Source organism: Nycticebus coucang, chromosome 1 (genome assembly GCF_027406575.1).
Source record: "Nycticebus coucang isolate mNycCou1 chromosome 1, mNycCou1.pri, whole genome shotgun sequence".
Taxonomy (NCBI): domain Eukaryota; kingdom Metazoa; phylum Chordata; class Mammalia; order Primates; family Lorisidae; genus Nycticebus; species Nycticebus coucang.
Window position 1 is genome coordinate 137,757,235 of NC_069780.1, and position 24,528 is coordinate 137,781,762.

A 24,528-nucleotide genomic window follows, 5' to 3' on the forward strand; every position below is an offset into this window, starting at 1 on the left:
CAGCCTCCCAAGTAGCTGGGACTATAGGTGCCTGCAACAATGCCCTGCTATTTTTTGTTGTTGTTGCAGTTGTTTAGCTGGCCCCGGCTGGGTATGAACCTGCCACCCTCGGTGTATGTGGCTGGCACCCTAACCAGTGCTACAGGTGCCAAGCCAAATTTTTTTCTTTTTTGAGACTGAGTCTCATTCTGTCCACCTGGGTAGAGTGCCCAAGCACCATACCTCACAGCAACCTCAAACTCATGGGCTCAAGCCATCCTCTTGCCTCAGCCTCCCCAGTAGCCGGGACTACAGGTGTCTGCCACAATGCCTGGCTAGTTTTTCTATTTTTAGTAGACTAGTCTCCTGAGCTCAAGCAATCCACCTGTCCTCTCAGCCTCCCAAAGTGACAATTTTACTTTTTGACATATAAAATTAGAATATGTAATAAATTGCTCACACACAAGCAAATGTTTTGCTATACACAGTGAAATGATCTCCACATTTCAGGTAAATAATATCTGGTACCTCTACATAGTTAACCTTTTGTACCCTTGACCAACAGCACCCCATTCTTCCTTTTCTCTACACAGATTTACTTCTTTTTATTTTTTTAAATTCATTTTGGAGACAGTGTCGCTCTATTGCCCAACAGGAGTGCAGTGGCATCATCTCAGCTTGCAACAACCTCCAGCTCTTGGGCGTAAGGGATCCTTTTGCCTCAGCCTCCTGAATAGCTGAGACTATAGGCATGCCCCACAACACCAGGCTAATTTTTCTATTTTTAGTAGAGACTGGTTTCTCTCTTGTTCAGGCTGGGTCCTCCCACCTCAGCCTCCTAAAGTGCCAGGATTACAGGCATGAGCCACCACACCGGGCCTACATTTGTCACATAGTGAACGTCAAACACAAATATTTAGGGATATTAGGGATCAAACACAAATATTCAAACTTCTTTTGGTGAACTAAACAAACAACAGCAACAACCTGTAATAGGTACATGCAAGCCATGCGGGAACCTTGGATGCTTAATAAAGTAAATAGGAAAATAAATGGTAAGGTCCTACCAGTAAGTTAACATGTGTGTGATTTATGTAACGACAAACCACAGGATATACTGGGAACGCCGAGAAATGCAGAGCCTTGCATAGTACAAATTTTATCTCACGTTTTTAATGTTCAAAACTAGAAAACATTTGGAAAGATAGTAACTCACATTTTCAGGTTCCGGGGAGTCTAAAGGTATGAACAATCTCAGAGCCTCATCTTTACAACTGGAAAAGCCCCTAATTCACAGGGTTGTTTTAAGGATTAAATAAATACGAAACAAAAATGCATGAAAACGCGCACTTTAAAAACTGGAAGTTACACACGTATTATTGTTTACTTCTCGATTAGTATTTATTGTATTGCTCACCCCTATTTTCTAACTTACTTGCAAAGGACACTATTTTCTGTGAAAATTTATCTCTTAATAAATCTCTGGTGGGATCATTCTACGAAAATACAACACAGTAAACTCAGATAATGAAGAGAGAAAGAAAAGAAACCCCCCCATCAACCAATTTGTGAGGGTAGTAACCGCTCGTAAAAAGCCTGCGCGTTCCTCCCGGCCACCGTACCCTCCGCTCCCAGAAGCCCCTGGCGGCGGAAGCCGTCACGCAGCCGGGAAAGAACCCACGCCGCGCATCCCGCGCTAGGCTCGCCATGGCCATGGGCGGCGGTGGAGGTGGAGGTGCGGTCCCGGAGCAAGAGGACTCAGTGCTGTTCCGGCGAGGTACAGGCCAGGTGAGGCGTTCGCAGCACCCCCCTCCCGGGCTCCACAATCCTTCCCCGGCCTCAGGGCGAGACGTGAGTCTTCTGCTCACTGTAGAGTCCCGGTGTCTACATATTTTCTTACTCCCCTCCCTGAGATCCTTCCTCGCGCCACTTTGGTGCCCTGATGGCTTCGACCCAAAGAGTTATCACAACCTTACGTTATCTTGGTTTGTCCACCTCTCTCTGGCTACAGGGCCAAGGGGAAGTAAGGAATCCAGTTAGGGTTCTCTTGAAATCCAAACTTATATCAAGTTTTTAGCCGTGGAGATAGACTGAAGTATTTGGATTCTGGATATATTTTGAAATCAGAGACAACAGGTCTTGCAGGTGGATTCGGTAATGGAGGTTTGAGGGAGGAAAGTTAAGGGTAACTCCTAGGTTATCCTGAGCAATTGAAAAGATGAAGTTGCGTTTTACTAAGATGTACTAAAATGGGGAATAGGGAAGATTGAAAGTAGAGCAGGTTTATAAGGGAGATGATCAGAAGATGGCATAGTAGAGATGAATTCTGTTTTTGGCCGGGGCTAGGTTTGAACCTGCCACCTCCGGCATATGGGACCGGCGCCCTACTCCTTGAGCCACAGGCGCCACCCAGAGATGAATTCTGATTGGAGTGAGTTCCAGAGTAGGACAAGAGAAATTCAGGGCAACCTTTATGAACAAGTATTTCAAGGATTGAAATTGAAGTTAGAAAAACTGGGCAGTAGATAAAGGCGCAAGTGAGGTAAAGAGTTTTTAGTTGTGCTTTTTGTTCTTAAGATAGGAGCAACGTGTTTCAGCATGCTTGTGGGCGTATAGGAAAGGTCCCATGAGATTGGAAAAATTGATGCAGGAAAGGAGAATTACCAGACCAATGTCTTACGGGTAGGTAAGAAAATGGATTTGGCCTTTCTTAGAAACATTGACAGTTCAGGGGGTACAGATATGTATGAATGAGCAGATGGAATGGTAGGAGTTGGAGTTTTAGAAGAGAGAAGGTAGGGTGCAGTCCTCTAGGAAAGTGGGTGAGGGTCAGACTAGGACAATTTAGTGGAACTTTTGATAGGCTTTCTGGAGAGCCTACTTGAGATTTGTGGTCAAGAGTTTAAGGAGACCAGACAGCAAGGTTGTGTGTGTGGGCATGCATAGAATTAATGGAAAGTTGAAATTAATAGGGTTGTAGTTGCAGTGAAGCAGGGGAAGAGGTAAAAACAAGTTATCTTAATAATTGGTCATGAAATTTAACCGTGCTAAGAAAGAGTGAGTACATTAAGACCCTGAGGGACAGTTTTAAAAGTGGAAGGACTAAAAAATTTTCAGTTCCAGTGAAGTGGAATGATTGTCATCAGCAAGCTACCAGAAGGAATAAATTGCAGAGCCTAGAAGGTGATGGTTACAGACTAGGAATCTTTAAACTGTATTTCTGTAGAGATTGTAGTAATTTGTTATAATAAAGACCACAGAAGTGAGTAGCTGAGATTGGGGGATGTACAAGATTGCTGGCAAAGAGGAGTTTAAAGACCTGCAAATATAGGATATTAGCAAGATCGTTTACATGATTCTTTTTTTTTTCTTTTTTTTTTGAGACAGAGTCTCACTTTGTCACCCTGGGTAGAGTGTCATGGAGTCACAACTCACAGCAACCTTGAACTCTTCGGCTCAACCTATTCTCTTGCCTCAGCCTCCCAAGTAGCTGGGACTACAGGTGCCCGCCACAATGCCTGGCTATTTTTTTATTTTTTCTTTTTGCAGTTTTTTGGCCGGGGCTGGGTTCAAACCTACCACCTCCAGTATAGGGCCCGTGCCCTACTCCTTGAGCCACAGGCACCGCCCGCCTGGCTATTTTTAGAGACAGAATCTTGCTCTGGCTCAGGCTGGTCTTGAACATGTGAGCTCAGGCAGTCCACCCGCCTTCTCCTCCCAAGTGCTGGGATTACAGATGTGAGCCACCGTACTGGCCTTCATGAATTATTATTATTATTATTATTATTTTTTTTTTAAATTGAGACAGAGTCTCACTTTGTTGCCCTTGGTAGAGAGCCATGGCGTCACAGCTCACAGCAGCCTCCAACTCACAGGCTCAAGCAATTCTCTTGCTTCTGCCTCACAAGTAGCTGGGCCTACAGGCACCTGCCACAACGCTGGGCTATTTTTTTGTTTTAGCTGGCCCAGGCTGGGTTCAAATCCAGCAGACCTGGTGCATGTGGCCTGCACTCTACCCACTGAGTTACAGGCGCCACTAGAATTCTTTTTCTAATTAAAAAAAAAAAAAATTATTTATTTTTTTTATTTTTTTGGTTTTTTGGCCGGGACTGAGTTTGAACCCACCACCTCCAGCATATGGGACCGGCGCCCTACTCCTTGAGCCACACGCCGCCCATATTTATTTATTTATTTATTTATTTTTTGAGACAGAGCCTCAATCTATCCCCCTGGGTAGACTGCCATGGCATCACAGCTCATAGTGCTTTTTGCAGTTGCAACCTCCAACTCCTGGGCTCAAGCAGTTCTCCTGCCTTCACCTCCCAAGTGGCTGGGACTACAGGTGCCTGCCACAACACCCGACTATTTTTTGGTTGCAGCTGTCATTGTTGTTTGGCAAGGCGGGGCTGGATTCGAACCCTCCAGCTCAGGTGTATTTGGCTGGCGCCTTAGCCGCTTGAGCCACAGGTGCTGAGCCTAAAAAAAAAATTTTTAAGGCAAATTCTCCGTCACCCAGGTTGGAGTACATTGGTACCATCATAGCTCCTTATAACCTCAAACTTCTGGTTTCAAATGATCCTCCACCTCAGTCTCCAGAGTAGTTGGGATGTCTCAGCACGTTGCCCAGGCTGGTCTCAAGTGATCCTCCTACTTTGACCTCAAAAAGTGCTGGGATTATAGGTGTGAGAGCAACATAGACTCTGTCTCAAAAAAAAAAAATCTTCCCAGTCTGGCGATAGCAGTTGAGATATGAGGAATTTTGGTCACTGTATGTCTATGTATACTAGTTTTATTTTATTTGGGTTTTTTGTTGTTGAGACAGAGACTCCAGCTGTCACCCTGGGTAGAGTGCTGTGGCATCACAGTTCACAGCAACCTCCAACTCCTGGGCTCTAGCGATTCTTTTGCCTCAGCCTCCCTAGTAGCTGGGACTACAGGCGCCCGCCACAGCACCCTGCTATTTTTTTTTTTTTTTTTTTTTTTTGTAGAGACAGAGTCTCACTTTATGGCCCTCGGTAGAGTGCCATGGCATCACACAGCTCACAGCAACCTCCAACTCCTGGGCTTAAGCGATTCTCTTGCCTCAGCCTCCCAAGTAGCTGGGACTACAGGCGCCCGCCCCAATGCCCAGCTATTTTTTGGTTGCAGTTCAGCCGGGGCCGAGTTTGAACCCGCCACCCTCGGTATATGGGGCCGGCGCCTTACCAACTGAGCCACAGGCGCCGCCCCACCCTGCTATTTTTTTGGTTGTAGCTGTCGTTGTTGTTTGAAAGGCCTGGGCTGGATTTGAACCCACCAGCTCTGATGTATGTAGCTGGTGCCTTAGCCACTTGAGCTACAGGCGCTGAGCCTGTACACTAGTTTTAAAAGTGCGCTCTTCTATTGATATAGTGGAATACAGTTTTCTTTATTAGTAGTGCTTTTTGCAGTTGTAAGAGAATTGATATCTTCTGATTTTGTGATTTCTATATTTCTTCAGGACTCTAAATTTCTACTGTTTGCTCTTTCCTTTCACCAAATATCCAAGGAACATCTCCCCTTGAAAGTAGGGTAACCTTTACCAAGTTAATTAACCTCTTGGTGATGATTTTCTTTACCTGCAAAATGGCTTAATGATTTTGAGGCCGTGTTCTCTGTCCCCCAGGCTAGAGTGCCATGGCCTCAGCCTAGCTCATAGTACCCTCAGATTCCTGGGCTCAAGCAGTCCTTCTGTCTCAGCCTCCCACGTAGCTGGCACTATAAGCCGTGCCATCACACCTGGCTAATTTTTCTATTTTTTTAGTAGAGATGGGGGCTTGCTCTTGCTCAAGCTGGTCTCAAACGCCTGAACTCAAGCTATCTTTCCACCTCCTCCTCCTCCCAGAGTGCTAGAAGATTTTAAGACTTTACATCATATACAGAGATTGACAATTTTATTATAAATTTTATTTATTTTTGTTGTTGAGATAGAGTCTCATTTTGTGGCCCTTGGTAGAATGCTACGGTGTCATAGCTCACAACTACCTCAAACTCTTGGGCTGAAGTGATTCTCTTGCCTTAGCCTCCCAAGTAGCTAAAACTATAGGTACCCATCATAACACCCAGCTATTTTTTAGAGATGGGGGTCTCACTTTTACTCAGGTTGGTTTGGAACTTCTGAGCTCAAATGATCCACCTGCCTTGGCCTCCCAGAATGTTAGGATTACAGGCGTGAGCCATAGTGCTCCCACCCTTAACATGTTTTTGATGAAACCTATCTGAACATGAGTTGTTTTTATTCCTTTCTCCAGAGTGATGATTCTGATATTTGGGACGATACGGCATTGATAAAAGCTTATGATAAAGCTGTGGCTTCATTTAAGGTAAGAAATGTTTACTTACTCTTTTTCTTATTTTCTCGTGTTATTCATTTTGAAAAAAATTCAGTGATCACATACTTCCCGTAAGTGTTACAGTGTATGTTATTCAGTTCATAATGAAGTGGAATAATTAAATCACATATCTTCCTTTAAATTTGACATCCTATCTATATGTCACCACTTTTGAAGAGGCAATATAAACGCTTTATTTTTTAATTTTTTTTTGAAACAGAGTCTTACTCTGTGCCCCTGAGGTTGAGTGTTGTATCACCATAGCTCATAGCAAACTCAAATTCCTGGGCTTAAGTGATCTTGCCCTAGTCTGCCAAGTAACTGGGATGACAGGCACCCACCATGACACCGGCTAATTTTTCTATTTTGAGTAGAGATAGGGTATCACTTTTTTTTTGAGACAGAGTGTCACTTTGTCACCGTCAAAGTAGAGTGCTTTGGCGTCATAGCTCACAGCAACCTCAAACTCTTGGGCTTCAAGTGATCTTCTTGCCTCAGGCTCCCAAGTATCTGGGACTACAGGCACCTGCAACCATGCCTGGCTATTTTTAGAGATGGGGTCCCGCATTTGCTCAGGCTGGTCTTGAACTCATGATCTCAAGCAATCCATCTACCTCAGCCTCCAGAGTGCTAGGATTACAGGCAAGAGCCACTACACCTGACATAAACTCTTATTAGACATTTATTCCTTTTAATATTTTTTCATTTTGTCAAACTGTAGAAGTCCTCTCATTCACATTGGTAAGCAAAGGACAGTCTGAATTGCAATTTTAAACAATAAGCCTTTAGTGAAATAATGATGAAAACAAACAGCAGTAGTGCAGTAATTAACATTTGCAGAGTGTGGACATTGTTCTATGTGCTATTCTTAGTGCCCTATATATATTAAATTAATTCAGTCTTCCCAAATTCTCTAAGTTAGATACCAAATTAAGTGTTCTTCAAGGTAGGAATGTACAGTTCTTTTAGAAAGTGTCATTAGGTACTGTGGCCCAAACAAGATATTTGTACAGTTACTGATATCAACTACTCACCCCCGCAGTCTGGGGTCTTATTGAACACCAAGAATACAGAGTCATCACTACTCCAGAGGCTTATCTTTGTTTGACCTGAGTTGGAGGTTGCCCAGGGCTAAAAGCCTTTCACACACACAAAAAAATAAATAAAAGCCTTTCACCAGGGTTGTTCGTCAAAATAAAACAAAAAAAAAGAATACAGAGTCCTCAATACTGTATATATCTATCCCTGTATGTTGGTCATCAGTAGTCCAGGCTATGTTGCGCATACACAGCGTACACTCATACCATAAAAAGCACCAAGCATATAGATGGTGTTTACTTCCTTCCCATATATACTCTTGTTACATGATAAGGATCAAGCCTCTTGTGGTGCCTGTAGCTGAGTTGGCAGGGCGCCGGCCACAAATAACTAGGGTGATGGGTTCGAACCCGGCCTGGGCCTGCTAAGCACCAATAACAACTGCAACAAAAAAATAGCCAGGCATTGTGGTAGGTGCCTGTAGTCCCAGCTACTTGGGAGGCTGAGGCAAGAGAATTGCAAGTTGGAGGTTGCTATGTGCTGTGATGCCATGGCCCTCAACCCAGGGCAACAGTTGAGACTCTGTCTTCAAAAAAAAAAAAAACCCTCCGTGTCAGTGGTTCTCAACCTTCCTACTGCTGCAAACCTTTAATACAGTCCAAAGGGGTCATGACCCACAGTTTGAGAACCGCTGCTCTATGTCATCTTTGTAGCTTGAATTCTAGATATTTTCATATGCTTTCAGTATGCACCAAAACTAGAAGTGTACTAAGAAAGAGTTACCAATAGAGTTTTATACCTACAGATTGAAATGGGGCTCAGTGTGGTGTAGTTCCCCATCATGGGGTGGGGTAGTCCGAGTAAAAGAAGAAAATAACTGATTTGGGGAAAAGATAGTTTAGTTTTAGTCTTTTTTTTTTTTTTTTTTTTGAGACAGAGTCTCAAGCTGTTGCCCTAGGTAGAATGCTGTGGCATCAGCTCAAGCAACCTCCAACTCTTGGGCTCAAATGATCCTCTTGCCTCAGTTTTTCTATTTTTAATAGAGACAGGGTCTCACTTTTGCTCAGGCTAGTCTTGAACTCGTGAACTCAAGCAGTCCATGCACCTTGGCCTCCCAAGTACTAGGATTACAGGCATGAGCCACCACACCTGGCCTACTTTTAGTCATGTTGAGTTTGAGGTATCTGTAAACCTGTGGAAATATTGGGCTGAACTGAGGAGAAAGTCAGAGCTGGATAATAGTTTTGGAAGGCTATTTGCCATTGTTGTAATTGAACTAATTAGAATAGATGACCTTAAGCAGGTGAAAAGAAAGTGGCCAGTTCTTGTTGGGATTGTCTAAATTTAAGACTTGATTAGAGGCTGGGCAAAGTGGGCTCATGCCTGTTCTAATGCTTTGTAAGGCTGAGGTGGGAGGATCACTTGAGGCCAGGCAAGGCAACAGCAAGACCCCATCTTTACACCAAAGAAAGAAAGAAAGGAGGGAGGGGAAAGAAGAGAAAGTAGTAAAGCCATTTGGGCCCTACATTGCTACATCATCCACGGTGCCATGGGTATCAAGAAGAAAGTGGTGATTTATAGGGTCTAATGTTACAGAGGTTGAAAGAAAGAAGGCAGCTCGGTGCCCATAGCAGTGGTTCCGGCGCTGGCCACATGCACTGAGGGTGGCGGGTTTGAACAAGGCCCGGGCCAGCTAAACAATGACAACTGCAACAACAACAAAAATAGCCAGGGTTTGTGGAAGGTGCCTGTAGTCCCAGCTACTTGGGAAGCTGAGGCAAGAGAATCATTTAAGCCCAAGAGTTTGAGGTTACTGTGAGCCATGACACCATGGCACTCTACCGAGGGTGACATATTAAGACCGTGCCTTAAAAAAAGTCAAGAAGGCTTGCTTACAAGGGTTTTAGAGCTGATAATCACATGTATGATGCCTTCAAGAGCAGTTTCTGTAGTGTGGGAGGGTGAAAAGAGGAAAAAGGTTTTCTGAGGTGATGGTGCCTTGATGCCAGCTTGTAATGTTAACTGAGATACGTTGTGACTTTTTTTTAAATGTATCACTCCATAAAGTGTACATTTCTCTTTTGTTTTCATAGCATGCTCTAAAAAATGGTGACATTTGTGAAACCTCAGATAAACCAAAAGGCACACCTAGAAGAAAACCTGCTAAGAAGAATAAAAGCCAAAAAAAGAATACTGCAACGCCCTTGAAACAGGTTATTTTATTTTATTTTTTTAAGACAAAGTCTCTCCTCTTCACCTGGGCTAGCATACAGGGGCACAGTCATAGCTCACTGCAACTTCAAACTGCTGGCTCAAGTGATCTCCTGCCTCAGCCTCTGGAGTAGCTGGAACTACAGGTGTACACTACTGCACTTTGCTAAAGTTTGTGTTTTCCATACAGAAGGAGGCTTGCTATATTGCTCAGGCAGGTTTCAGACTTCTGGCCTTAGGAGTCCTCCCACTTTGGCCTCAGGAAGTGCTAGCATTATAGGAGTGAGCCACCGTGCCCAGCCCCAAGACAGGATATTTTAGAACATTGAGATTTAACATCAAAGGATTACTTGTTCTGCCCTTATTAAATAGTATAAACTATCTTGAATTTCAGTGATTATTATAGTGTTTTCTATTGATATGTATTCATAAAGCTTTTTTTCTTTTTTTGGTATCCCTTGGTTTCAGTAAGATATAAAACTTTTCCTTTTAGATTTTTAATTTTTTTTTTTTTTTGACACAGAGTAGTCAAGTAGAGTGCCATGGTGTCACAGCTCACAGCAATCTCAAACTCTTGGGCTTAAGTGATTCTCTTGCCTCAGCCTCCCAAGTAGCTAGGGCTACAGGCACCTGCCACATCACCTGGCTATTTTTATTTTTTGGTTGTAGTTGTCATTATTGTTTGGCAGGCCCAGGCTGGATTCAAACCCACCAGCTCTGGTGTATGTGGCTGGTGCCCTAGCCACTAAGCTACAGGTGATGAACCTCTTTTTAGAATTTTTTTTTTTTTTTTTTTTTAAGAGACAGAGTTTCACTTTATCGCCCTTGGTAGAGTGCCGTAGCATCACAGCTTACAGCAACCTCCAACTCCTGGCCATACACAATCCTCTTGCCTCAGCTTCCTGAGTAGCTGGGACTACAGGCACCCGGGACTACAATGCCCAGCTATTTTTTTGTTGCAGTTTGGCAGGGGCTGGGTTTAAGCCTGCCACCCTTGGTATATGGGGTTCGTGCCCTACCCTCTGAGCCACAGGCGCCACCCCTCTTTTTAGTTTTGCTTTTTTTTTTGAGACAGAGCTTCAAGCTGTCGCCTTGGGTAGAGTAACATGGCATCATAGCTCACAGCAACCTGCAACTCCTGGGCTGAAGCGATTCTCCTGCCTCTGCCTCCCAAGTAGCTGGAACTATAGGCGCCCACCACAACGCCCGGCTATTTTTTGGTTGCAGCCGCCATTGTTGTTTGGCAGGCCCGGGCTGGGTTCGAACCTGCCAGCTCAGGTGTATGTGGCTGGTGCCTTAGCCGCTTAAGCCACAGGCGCCAAGCCGTCTTTTTAGATTTTTTAAAACGAAAACATTTATTGTGTGACTAATTGTTGAAATTCGTTTTTTTTTTTTTTTTTTTTTTTGTAGAGACAGAGTCTCACTGTACCGCCCTCGGGTAGAGTGCCGTGGCGTCACACGGCTCACAGCAACCTCTTAACTCTTGGGCTTACGCGATTCTCTTGCCTCAGCCTCCCGAGCAGCTGGGACTACAGGCGCCCGCCACAACGCCCGGCTATTTTTTGGTTGCAGTTTGGCCGGGGCTGGGTTTGAACCCGCCACCCTCGGCATATGGGGCTGGCGCCCTACTCACTGAGCCACAGGCGCCGCCCAATTGTTGAAATTCTTAAGATGAACTGGATGCTGCGACAGCTTGCCCTCTTGGGTTTAGGTGTTCCTTCACAGAATCCATATCTGAATCTACAGTACACAAATTTTAGGTGCCTTATCTGACTAGTTCCCATGGTATTTCTTCTTTTAGCCTTGTCACTCCAGTTATACTTCTCTTGTGCTTGGCAGGGTAGCCACATTTGCCACAGGTTAGCTTTTCCAGGTGGTAGGCGATAGAGCCACAGTGTGGCACAGTGTGTCTTATTCTGATGCTTTCCACAGGATGATTTTCCCTTTGTCCTAGAACTTGTGTGGCCATGACCAAAAAGGCAATATAGAAAACTTTTTTTTTTTTTTTTTTTTTTTTGTAGAGACAGAGTCTCACTTTATGCCCTCGGTAGAGTGCTGGAGTGTCCCACAGCTCACAGCAACCTCCAACTCCTGGGCTTAGTTGATTCTCTTGCCTCAGCCTCCCAGTAGCTGGGACTACAGGTGCCCACCACAACCCGGCTATTTTTTGTTGCAGTTTGGCGGGGACTGGGTTTGAACCCGCCACCCTTCGTATATGGGACCGGTACCCTACCCACTGAGCCACAGGTGCCATCCTGCAATATATAAAACTTTTAAAACAACCATTAATGGGCAGTGCTTGCGGCTCAGTGGGTAGGGTGCCAGCCTCATATACCGAGGGTGGCAGGTTCAAACCCAGCCTCAGCCAAACTACAACAAAAAATGGCATTGTGGTGGGTGCCTGTAGTCCCCGCTACTTGGGTGGCTGAGGCAAGAGAATCGCCTAAGCCCAGGAGTTGGAGGTTGCTGTGAGCTGTGATGCCACAGCACTCTACCAAGGGATACCAAAAAAAAAAAAAAAGAACCATTAAACTTCCTATTGTTGGGGGTACCTGTAGCTCAGTGAGTAGGGTGCTGGCCACATGCACCAGGGCTGATGGGTTTGAATCCAGCCCCAACCTGCTAAAAACAGAAAAAAAAGCTGGACGTTGTGACGGGTGCCTGTAGTCCCAGCTATTCAGAAGGCTGAGGCAAAAGAATTGCTTAAGCCCAAGAGTTTGCGATTGCTGTGAGCTATGACACCATGGCACTCTACTGAGGATGACAAAGGGAGACTCTCTGAAAAAAAAAAAACCAAAAACACCTTTCTATTGTTTATGAGCATACATAGAAGAAATGATAATATAAAGAATTAGATGGGGCTTGGCGCTTATAGCTCAGCATTTAGGGAGCTAACCACATACACTGTAGCTGGCTGGTCCGAACCCAGCCCAGGTCTCCCAAACTGTAATGACAACTACAACCAAAAAATAGCCAGGCATTATGGTGGACGCCTATAGTCCCAGCTACTTGGGAGGCTGAACAAGAGAATCACTTAAGCCCAAGAGTTTGAGGTTGCTGTGAGCTGTGATGCCATAGTACTCTGCCAAGGGCAACAAAGTAAGGCTCTGTCTCAAAAGAAAAAAAGAATTAGATGGTAAAAATAAATCAGGACAGCACTTACTTTGTGGCCTGGAGGGAAGAAGGTGATGGTGTTTGAGAGGAGTACCTGAGGGCCTTAGAATGAATTGGCCGGAAAAAAAAAGAATGAATTGGCTGTGTTTCACTTCTTAAGCTAAAAGGTGGGTATCTTTTTCTTTTTCTCTTTCTTCAAAAATCCTGAAAGTATTGATTCCAGAGAACCCAAAAGTCTAGGTAGAGTCAGTTCTGCTAGTTAAAAGCAGGATACCTGGAAGGTAAACCTTTTGATGTCTCATTAGTCAACTTGAGTTTCATCCTTGCCAAGAGGGAAGAGAGCCAATAGTCAATAAGCTCTTGCTCTGTGCCCGACCAGAGTACTGGATGCTTTATACACTTTCTCTCTTTCCTGTTCCTCACAAGAAATGTAGGAGGTAGATTAATTATATTGTAACTTTAACAGATGGGGAAAATAAGACTCAAAGAGATTAAGAAATTTGTCCATGATTATGTAATGGGAGAGTTGGAATTCAGATAATATGTGGTTTTGACCCCAAGCCTTTTTCACTGTATCAGGTAGCCTTTCAAATCAGTTAACTATTCTGTCAAGCCTCTACTGTCCACCCCCTCTCCAAAGAAGATTGTAGTTTGCCCTCTTTAAAAATGTATGCATGTTTGTATCTTTGATTTCTTTTGTAGTGGAAAGTTGGTGACAAATGTTCTGCCATTTGGTCGGAAGATGGTTGCGTTTACCCAGCTACCATTGCCTCGGTTGATTTTAAGAGAGAAACCTGTGTTGTGGTTTACACTGGATATGGAAATAGAGAGGAGCAAAATCTGTCTGATCTACTTTCCCCAACCTCTGAAGTAACTAATAATATAGAACGGAATGCTCAAGAGGTAAGTATACAAAAAAATTCAATTCCTGAAAGCAGGGACTAGATGAGAAACAAAGCAGTATAACTAGCCGTCAGTTTGATTCACTGAAGCATTAAATTTTCTTTAATGACACCTTTGTAACCAATACTTACTTTTTTTTTCTTTTTAAAGAATGAAAATGAAAGTCAAGTTTCAACAGATGAAAGTGAGAACTCCAGGTCTCCTGGAAATAAATCAAATAACATCAAGTCAAAAACTACTCCATGGAACTCTTTTCTCCCTCCACCTCCCCCCATGCCAGGGTCAGGACTGGGACTAGGAAAGGTAAACATCCTACACAGAACAGACTTCCCAGTAAATAGTTTATATTGGGACTTTTAACCCCTCCTTTAAGTGAATTCCCATGAAAGTTTTGTGGTTCTCTTTATATACACTTTAGAGTTCTTTTTTTTTTTGTAGAGACAGTCTCACTGTACCGCCCTCGGGTACAGTGCCGTGGCGTCACACGGCTCACAGCAACCTCTAACTCTTGGGCTTATGCCATTCTCTTGCCTCAGCCTCCCAAGCAGCTGGGACTACAGGCACCCACCACAGTGCCCAGCTATTTTTTTTTTTTTGTTGCAGTTTGGCCGGGGCTGGGCCTGAACCCGCCACCCTCGGCATATGGGGCCGGCGCCCTACTCACTGAGCCACAGGCGCCACCCTACACTTGAGAGTTCTTTGAAAAGAAAATAAGATAACAATGCAGGTGGGGCCTGTAGCTCAGTCGGTAGGGGGCCAGCCACATACACCAAGGCTGGCAGGTTCGAACCCGGCCCGGGCCTGCTAAACAACAATGATAACTATAACAAAAAAAATAGCTGGACATTGTGGCGTGCGCCTGTAGTCCCAGCTGCTTGGGAGGCTGAGGCAAGAGAATTGCTTAAGCCCAAGAGTTTGAGGTTGCTCTGAGCTGTGATGCCACAGCACTCTACCCAGGGCCACAGCTTGAGACTCTGTCTCAAAGAGAAAGGATAACAATGAGAATAGTTTATACTAAAAGACTTAATTATTTTTGTGATATATTGTGTATTAGTCTAATAATTTAGCAAACTTACATAACTTAGAAAGTGTTAGCCAGGCGCAGAGGCTCACACCTACAATCGCAGTACTTTGGGAGGCCAAGGTGGGTGGATTGTCTGAGCTCAGGAGTTTGGGACCAGCCCATAAGTGAGATCCCATCTTTAAAAAAAAAATAGCTGGAGGGCCAGGCACAGTGGCTCAATCCCAGCACTCTGGGAGGCCATAGCAGGTGGATCTCTTGAGCTAACAAGTTCGAGAGCAGCCTGACCAAGAGGAAGACCCCGTTTCTAAAAAATAGCCAGGTGTTGTGGCAGGCACTTGTAGTCTCAGCTGTTTGGGAGGCCGAAGCAAGGCCCAAGTGTTTGAGGTTGCTGTGAGCTTTGAGGCCTTGGCACTCTACCAGGGGCAAGAAAGTGAGACTGTCTCTAAAAAATTTAAAAAAAAATAGATGCCATGGCACCTTACCAAGAGCGACTGAGTAAGACTCAAAAAAAAAAAATTTAGAGGGTGGCGCCTGTGGCTCGGTCGGTAGGGCGCCGGCCCCATATACCGAGGGTGACGGGTTCAAGCCCAGCCCCGGCCAAACTGCAACCGAAAAATAGCCGGGTGTTGTGGCGGGCACCTGTAGTCCCAGCTACTCGGGAGGCTGAGGCAAGAGAATCGCTTGGGCCTGGGAGTTGGAGGTTGCTGTGAGCTGTGTGAGGCCACGGCACTCTACCGAGGGCCATAAAGTGAGACTCTGTCTCTACAAAAAAAAAAAAAAAAAAAAAAAAAAAAAAAAAAAAAAAAAATTTAGAAAGTGTTTTGAGACAGGGCTTTGCTCTGTTGCCCAGGCTAGAGTACAGTGTGATCATCATAGGTCACTGCAAACTCCACCTCCTGGACTCAAGTGATCTTCTTGCCTAAGTCTGCTGAGTAGCTGAAACTACAGGCACACGCCACCACACTGGGCTAATTTTTTTTTTTTTTTGTGGTGACAGGGTCTTACTGTTGCCCAAGCTGGTTTCAAACTCCCAGCCTCAAGCTGTCCACCGGCCTTGGCCTCCCAAAGTTAGGATTACAGGCATGACCCAGCATGCCTGACCAGAAAGCATAGTAGAACCTCCATAGTTGACCACTTCCTTAAGTTGATTTAATTTTCACAAACCAGACATGTACCACATGTACATGTTAGTAGAGTAAACCTAGTTCCTAGGTGGCCTAGTTGACTGCCTCTGTGTGTTGACTAGTTTGTTATATCCCTCCAGTGGTCACCTTACAAAGGTTCTGCTGTGTCAGGCTATATTTCCTCATGTCACCTGTATTAAAAAAAGTAAAAAAAATATATAGTATTTAAATTTAATATCAAAATCCTGAGGAGGCCCCAGATTGTTTTGTATAGTTAAAATATCAGTATTTTCGGGTGGCGCCGTGGTTCAGTGAGTAGGATGCCGGCCCCATATACCGAAGGTGGTGGATTCGAACCTGGCCCCAGCCAAACTGCAACAACAACAAAAATATATATAAATATATATATATATATATAAGTATTTTCATTTATGGTTCTTTTTATTATAATTAACAAATCAGCTTAGAAAAAATAGATTTTTGTTATTGATTAGATTATGTCGCAGAACCTAAGTGTACTTTTCATTTTAGTTCTACTGTGTATATTAGTGATTTCCCTGGAGAATATGGTATTTACACTGTATATATATTATATATATGTATATATATATATATATTTTTTTTTTTTGGAGACAGAGGCTCAAGTTGTCACCCTGGGTAGAGTGCTGTGGCATCACAGCTCATAGCAACCTCCAACCCCTGGGCTTAAGCAATTCTCCTGCCTCCGTCTCCCAAGTAGCTGAGATTACAAGCACCTGCCAAAACGCCTGGCTATTTTTTGGTTGCAGCCATCATTGTTTGGCAGGCCTGGGCTGGATTCAAACCCGCCAGCTCAGGTGTGTGTGGCTGGCGCCTTAGCCACTTGAGCCACAGGCGCCGAGCCATTTAGGCAGTGTTTTTAAAAATTAAGCATGATTTATCAGAAAAACTTCTCAAATTTCTGTGATTACTTTTTTTTGAGACAGTGTCTTACTATGTCGCCCTGGGTAGAGTGCCAGGGCGTCACAGCTCACAGCAACCTCAAACTCTTTGGGCTTAAGCTATTCTCTTGCCTCAGTCTCCCAAGTAGCTGGGACTACAGGTGCCCACACAGTGCCTGGCTATTTTTTGGTAGTAGTTGTCATTGTTTGGCAGGCCTGGGCTGGATTCAAACCTGCCAGCTCCTGTGTATGTGGCTGGTGTCCTAGCCGCTGAGCTACAGGTGCTGAGCCTGTGATTACTTTCTTATTGAGACTTAACAATAGTATTACTATAACAGTTTCTTGACACTAAAATGATTAAACCCTTAGTTAATGTACATCATGCTAAATTGGTTTCAGGGGATTGATTTTTTTTTTTTTTTTTTTTTTTTTTTTGCAGTTTTTGGGCAGGACTGGGTTTGAACCTGCCATCTCTGGCATGGGGCCGGCGCCCTACTCCTTTGAGCCACAGGCACCACCCTCAGGGGATTGATTTTTATAAAAAAGAGATTTACTAGTTTTTATAATATGTGATCTAAGTTAGCTAAAAGAACTTCCATTAAAAAATTACACAATTTCTGCTCAGTGCCTGTGGCTCAAGTGGCTAAGGCACCAGCCACATATATCTGAGCTGGTGGGTTCGAATCCAGCCTGGGCCTGCCAAATAACAATAACGGCTGCAACCAAAAAATAGCCGAGCGTTGTGGCGGGCACCTGCCGTCCCAGCTACTTGGGATGCAGAGGCAAGAGAATCGCTTGAGCCCAGGAGTTGGAAGTTGCTGTGAGCTGTGATGGCACACACTCTATCCAGGGCAACAGCTTGAGGCTCTGCCTCAAAAAAAAAAAAAATTATACAATTTAAGGCTGGGTACAGTGGCTCACACCTGTGATCTTAGTACTCTGGGAGGCTGAAGTGGGTAGCTTGAGCTCAGGAGTTTGAGGCCAACTGAGCAAGAGATCCCATCTCTACTAAAAATGAAAACCTAAGGCAAGAGGATCACTTGAGCAAGGGTTTGAGGTGATTGTGAGCTATGATGCCATGGCACTCTACTAAAGGCAACAAAGTGTGAGACTGTCTCAAAAAAAAAAAAATTACATGATTTAGATAATGAAATTGAGGATATCTTTTATGATTGAAATGTTTTGCTGAGTACACTGTCTCTGGTTTATTAGGTAATTACAGATCTTCCTTACTTTCATTTTACTCCCTCAATGACTACATAGAAGAAAGGAAATGAGAAAAATTTAGAGGTTTTCATTTGACTTTCAGATCCACTTGACGTCAGGATTTGGTACATGGAATTCCATTTAATCTTTTCGATATGTATAATACAGATACAATTCTGGGTAATTCTTTTTTTTTTTTTTTTTCAGACAGTGTCTCACCATGTCACCCTTAGTAGAGTGCTGTGGCATCACAGTTCACAGCAACCTCAAACTCTTGGGCTTAAGTCAGCGGTTCTCAACCTGTGAATCAAGACCCCTTTGGACTTTATTAAAGGTTCACAGCATTAGGAAGGTTGAGAACCACTGGTTAAGCGATTCTCTTGCCTTAGCCTCCCAAGTAGCTGGGACTACAGGCAACCACCACAATGCCCAGCTATTTTTTTTGTTATAGTTGTCATTGTTTTAGCAGGCCCAGGCCAGGTTCAAACTTGGTGGCGCCACTGTATGTGGTCGGCACAGTAACCACTGCACTATGGGTGCTGAGCCTGGGTAATTGTTTTTATTTTATCCTTTATGTATTGAATTCTCTTTTTTTCATATTGAAATTGATAAATTAATTTTCTTTTGAAATATTCTTTATAGCCAGGTTTAAAATTCAATGGCCCGCCGCCACCGCCGCCGCCACCACCACCCCACTTCCTGTCATGCTGGCTGCCTCCATTTCCTTCTGCCCCACCAGTAAGTACAAAAGAATTCAGATTAAACTTTGCTTTCATATATAGCAGCAGTTCTCAACCTGTGGGTCATGACCACTTTGGACTGTATTAAAGGTTCACAGCATTAGGAAGGTTGAGAACCACTGATATATAGGATTTAGCAGAACATAGGGGATTATAAAATATCAGTTTAGACCATCCCTAAGGCCAGATTCTAATGAATAAAAATTTGAACTTAACTTCTGGGGGAAGGGGTTTGTTTTTTGAGGTTTTTTTTAGAGACAGAGTCTTACTTTATCGCCCATGATAGAGTGCTGTGGTATCAGCTCACAGCAACCTCTAGCTTCTGGGCTTAGGTGAGTCTCTTGTCTCAGCCTCCCGGATAGCTAGGATTACATGTGCCCACCACAACACCTGGCTATTTTTTGTTGCAGTTTGGCCGGGGCCGGGTTTGAACCCACTACCCTCAGTATATGGGGCTGGCGCCCTACTCACTGAGCCACAGGTGCTGCCTGGGTTTGTTTGTTTTTAACACCTTTCTGTTACCCAGACATAGTTGCTCTCATAGCCCCAACTCTGAGCTCTACATTGCCTGCTTCTTTCCTAGCAGAAGTTGCTATTTATCTACGGGGGGGAGGGAGGGTATTTCTCACTAGAAAGAATTACAAGTTACTAATGTTGTGCCCTACCATGTATACTTAGATAATTAGATGTTGGCCTCTGATCCTGTAAACTGGATTTTTTTCTCACAATATATTTTCAGGTATTAACAACAGATACAAAGATACTTTTTGTTAAATTGTGTGTATTGGGGTGAGGGTAGGGCAGATGTTCTACCCAAGACCTTTACTTAATATAGTCCTTGAAATGCTATCTATGTGTATGTGTTGGGTATTTGAACATGAAGGTATTTATGCTTGATCTTTTACTCATATGTTCATAATGAAACAAATGTAGTCTAATTAAATAAAAATGTTTAAACATTATATGTCACCTGTTGCCTTTTAATCCTTGTTGTATTTAATTTTATTGGTCTTTTGCTGTCATTTGTTGGCTTTCTCCAGATGTTAGATCTTTTAAAAATTTAAAGATGAGATGACATGGGGTATGAGAAAAGATATAATTGATATCTGGCATTCTCTGCGTAGTATGAATCTCCAGAATTCACACTTTTATTTACCGAATATAGAATACACCTTTTTCCATTTTCAGATAATTCCCCCACCACCTCCCATATGTCCAGATTCTCTTGATGATACTGATGCTTTGGGAAGTATGTTAATCTCTTGGTACATGAGTGGCTATCATACTGGCTATTATATGGTAAGTAATCACTCAGCATATTTTCCTGACAATTTCTTTATAGTTGTGTAACTTTGTCTTATAAGTTTAAAAAACACAACTATTTGGCTCAGCGCCTGTGGTTCAAGTGGCTAAGGTGCCAGCCACATACACCTGAGCTGGCGGGTTCAAATCCAGCCCAGGCCCACCAAACAGTAATAACGGCTGCAACCAAAAAATAGCCAGGTGTTGTGACGGGCTCCTGTAGTCCCAGCTTCTTGGGAGGTGGAGGCAGGAGAATCACTTGAGCCCAGGAGTTGGAGGTTTCTATGAGCTGTGATGCCACGGCACTCTACCCACCGTGACAGTTTGAGGCTCTGTATCAAAAAAAAAAAAAATACAACTATTTGTCTAAGGCTTATATTACTCCTACATGCCCATAGGTGTAATTACAGCTCATTTTTAAAAATCTTTCATACTGTTGTTAAATTATTTTACTCCAAGTGGATAAAGGAAGTTAGATTGTTTTGATTGTACATTTTTTTATTTTTCATCTTTTTGTTTTTATTTCTTTCTTTATTTATGTATTTGAGAGAGAGTCTTACTATGTCACCCTTAGTAGAGTGCTGTGGCATCACAGCTCACAGCAACCTCAAACTCTTGGGCTCAAGCAATTCTCTTGCCTCAGCCTCCCAAGTAGCTGGGACTACAAGCACCTGCCACAACTCTTAGCTATTTTTTGGTTGTAGCTGTCAATGTCATTTGGCAGGCTGGACACGAACCCGTCAGCTCTGGTGTATGTGGCTGGCACCCTACTGCTAAGCTACAGCTGCCAAGGCTGCGTATTTTTTTTTAATTTAAACAATATTCCTTCTAAATTATTTTTAACCTCAGTAGTTTTTTTCCTTTGCTGTGAAATACAATGAATCAGGGGAAGGACAAAGAAGGGATAATATTTTGCTAAAGAAAAGTGACATTCTTTTTGTGCATAGAATAAAAGTCTGGTGTAAGACTTTTTTCACAAAGTGAAACTCTGTCTCAAAAAAGAAAAGAAAGAGCAGTGCCTGTGGCTCAAAGGAGTAGGGCACCAGCCCCACATGCCGGAGGTGGTGTGTTCAAACCCAGCCCTGGCCAAAAACTGCAAAAAAAAAAAAAAAAAGAAGAAAGAAAAACACATCATGGCTATACAAATATAACAGCTTAAGAGCTTTTAAATATTAATGAGGTCACACACAGATGATAGACTTAAATAGTACAAATTCAAGTGAGTTGTTACTTTTCTTCTGTACAAAAAATTCAAGTGCCTGTAATAGCACATCATAATTTTAGCATGACACAATAGCTTTCTTTAAAAAATAATTCTAAAATTTCACTAAAATATAATAGAAAAAAAAAAAAGATAGAACACATCTGTAGTAGACTAAAGTATAAAACAAGTTTGAAGCCTCAAAATCTTAGCTTGGGAGGTTAAGGCAAGGGAATTGCTTGAGCCCAAGAGTTTGAGGTTGCTGTGAGCTATGACACCATGGCACTCTACCCAGGGCAAGAAAGTGAGATTCTGTCTTAAAAAAAAAAAAAATCAAAATAGAAGTTTATGGGCGGCGCCTGTGGCTCAAGGAGTAGGGCGCCGGTCCCATATGCTGGAGGTGGCGGGTTCAAACCCAGCCCCGGCCAAAAAAAAAAAAAAGAAGTTTATAGGGTGGAGCCTGTGGCTCAGTGAGTAGGGCGCTGGCCCCATATACTGAGGGTGGTGGGTTCAAACCCAGCCCTGGCCAAACTGCAACAAAAAAATAGCCAGGCGTTGTGGCGGGCACCTGTAGTCCCAGCTACTCGGGAGGCTGAGGCAAGAGAATCATGTAAGCCCAAGAGCTGGAGGTTGCTGTGAGCCGTGTGACACCATGGCACTCTACCAAGGGCAGTAAAATGAGACTCTGTCTCTACAAAAAAAAATAAAAATAAAAAAAAAATAGAAGTTTATAGCCCAATGTGCTTTACAAATGATCTCAGATAAACAATTATTAGGCTGCAATTATAAAGTTTTTCATCTTTCACTAAGTCCAATGATGTTCCTAAGACTACTTAATACTTTATTTATTTATTTATTTATTTTTTGTAGAGACAGAGTCTCACTTTATGGCTCTCGGTAGAGTGCCATGGCATCACACAGCTCACAGCAACCTCCAACTCCTGGGCTTAAGCGATTCTCTTGCCTCAGCCTCCCGAGTAGCTGGGACTACAGGCGCCCGCCACAACGCCCGGCTATTTTTTGGTTTATAGTTCGGCCAGGGCCAGGTTTGAACCCGCCACCCTTGGTATATGGGGCCGGCGCCTTACCGACTGAGCCACAGGCGCCGCCTACTTAATACTTTATTTTCGTCTCACTTGCCTTAGCCTCCTGAGCAGTTGGGACCACAGGCGCCAACCACAATGCCTGGCTATTTTTAGAGACAGGGTCTCACTCTTGCTCAGGCTTGTCTGGAACTCCTGAGCTCAAGGGACCCACCCACCTTGGCCTCCTAGAGTACAGGATAATAGGGGTGAGCCACCTCACCAAACCTGTATTTTGTTAAATGAAATTAGTAAAATGTTTTGTGAAAGAAAATGCTTATTAACATTTCTGTATAATATGTATGTTATTTTTTTAATTTCCTTTTCCTTTATTTCCCTTACAGGGTTTTAGACAAAATCAAAAAGAAGGACGGTATTCACATTCCAGTTAAGGAGTAAGTTCCATCATTATAAAAGTTAATCTTACTTTTGTATAAATTTTAATGGTTTGTGAAAAATAAATGTTTTTGAACATTAAAAAAATTGAAAGTCGAAAGCTTAATGTAACACAACATTAAAGAGATTTTGATGCCAAAGGTATTAGATAAAAGATTGAGGTCTGTGTCTCCCCTAGCATTCTCATGGTGTCAAAGTGTCATCTCAGCAAATACTTGCTAGTTGGTTGTGTGGAAGAAACACACTTCTCTAATAAAGAGATCCTTAGAGTCTGATTACATTTTGCATCACTAGCAATCAGATCATGGGGCATTTTTTTTTTGATTTGTGATGCTGTGTGTAGTGTATTTCCTATGAAGTGTTCTCACCAAAAAAGTTTAACTGGAATTTAGTCAAGCCTTTAGATCTAATTTCATGTTTGCAGGAAATACTGAGGATAGAGCAACAAGTTAAATGGCACCACTAAAGAAATGATCAGACAGGTCCAGAATGTGGAATGCTGTAGAAGATAATGGCCTTGTTTCTTCAAAATATCAGAGTTGGGAAGGAAAAAAGGAGGTGCGAATGGGTAACTGTTCTGGATTTAAAGTTGCTTAAGAGACATAACCAAATGCAATGTGGAATCCTTGATTGGACCCTATTTTAAAAAACACCTGACTTCAGGTAGGGGAAATTGAGAAAATGAATATGGACTGGATTTTAAATGATATTAGACAATTATTGCTAATTGTATGAGCTGTGAGAAGGATGTTGTAGTTTAGAAGGTTGTAGTTCTCAACCTTCCTAATTCCACGAACCTTTAATACAGTCCAAAGGGGCTGCGACCCACAGGGTAAGAACCGCTGTTTTAGAAGAATGTTTTAATTTGCATACTCAAATATTTTTTGAATGAATTGTTACAGTGTCTCCAAAATATTTTGAAATGGTTTAGCAAAACATATGTGTGAAGCATAAATGGCAGAATGTTAATGACTAACTGGTGTGTATGTGGATGTTCCCTGTGCTATTTTTTTCTATTTTCTGTATGTTTAAAATATATAATAAAAATACTTGATTTTTTAAAAATTAGGTATGTGTCTGTCATTTATTCCCTTTTTTGCTTATTACTTTACACTTTTCACCCATATTCATCCATATTTTGATATGAATGTCATCATAGCATTCTGCGTGTGTGTATCCCCTCTTAATGTCACATTTTTTTGTCTTTATGTGTTCTTTCTGTCAAATGTTCACCTATAGTATGCAAGTGTTCCTTTGTGCAATAGTTTTTGCCATGGCTCAGCGCCTGTGGCTCAAGCGGCTAAGGCGCCAGCCACATACACCTAAGCTAGCAGGTTCGAATCCAGCCTAGGCTCGCCAAACAACAATGATGGCAGCAACCAAAAAATAGCCGGGCGTTGTGGCAGGTGCCTGTAGTCCCAGCTGCTCGGGAGGCTGAGGCAGGAGAATCAGGTAAGCCCAAGAGTTAGAGGTTGCTGTGAGCTGTGTGACGCCACGGCACTCTACCCGAGGGCGGTACAGTGAGACTCTGTCTCTATAAAAAATAAATAAATAAAAGGATAAATAGGGGCGGCGCCTGTGGCTCAGTGAGTAGGGCGCCGGCCCCATATGCCGAGGGTGGCGGGTTCAAACCCGGCCCCGGATGAACTGCAACCAAAAAATAGCTGGGCGTTGTAGCGGGCGCCTGTAGTCCCAGCTACTTGGGAGGCTGAGGCAAGAGAATCGCTTAAGCCCAGGAGTTGGAGGTTGCTGTGAGCTGTGTGATGCCACGGCACTCAACCCGAGGGGCATAAAGTGACACTCTGTCTCTACAAAAAAAAAAAAAAAAAAAAAAGGATAAATAAAAACAATCAGGCAGAGAATAGAATGAGATAGGGAAACTACCTAGTCCAGGCAAAAAAGTGTACAAAGCCAGAAGCATTAGGGCATGGTGTGTTT

The 24,528-nt window shown here is 43.2% G+C and overlaps 1 protein-coding gene and 1 pseudogene across 2 annotated transcripts; one reads left to right on the forward strand and one right to left on the reverse strand.

Annotated features, from left to right (window-relative positions):
• Positions 1-1,631: 1,631 nt before the first annotated feature.
• On the forward strand, positions 1,632-23,651 carry LOC128584220 (survival motor neuron protein). Of its 2 annotated transcripts, XM_053589273.1 has the most exons (9): positions 1,632-1,767; positions 6,249-6,320; positions 9,461-9,580; positions 13,395-13,595; positions 13,746-13,898; positions 18,512-18,607; positions 19,798-19,908; positions 22,539-22,589; positions 23,015-23,651. In XM_053589273.1, the coding sequence occupies exons 1-8, from the start codon at positions 1,687-1,689 to the stop codon at positions 22,584-22,586; spliced, it is 882 nt and encodes a 293-aa protein (XP_053445248.1). In that variant the 5' UTR covers positions 1,632-1,686; the 3' UTR covers positions 22,587-22,589; positions 23,015-23,651. The 2 variants fall into 2 exon arrangements, with proteins under 2 accessions (XP_053445248.1, XP_053445247.1); XM_053589272.1 differs by having other exon boundaries at positions 22,539-23,651.
• Positions 11,149-13,013, reverse strand: LOC128587825 (60S ribosomal protein L37-like; annotated as a pseudogene).
• Positions 23,652-24,528: the final 877 nt, after the last annotated feature.

Bases quoted from the DNA above. Each gene is read 5' to 3' on its own strand.
- LOC128584220 (XM_053589272.1), top strand. From the start codon at position 1,687: ATGGCCATGGGCGGCGGTGGAGGTGGAGGTGCGGTCCCGGAGCAAGAG. The intron at 1,768-6,248 runs GTGAGGCGTTCG...TCCTTTCTCCAG, and splicing joins TCCGGCGAGGTACAGGCCAG to AGTGATGATTCTGATATTTG. The intron at 6,321-9,460 runs GTAAGAAATGTT...TTGTTTTCATAG, and splicing joins AAGCTGTGGCTTCATTTAAG to CATGCTCTAAAAAATGGTGA.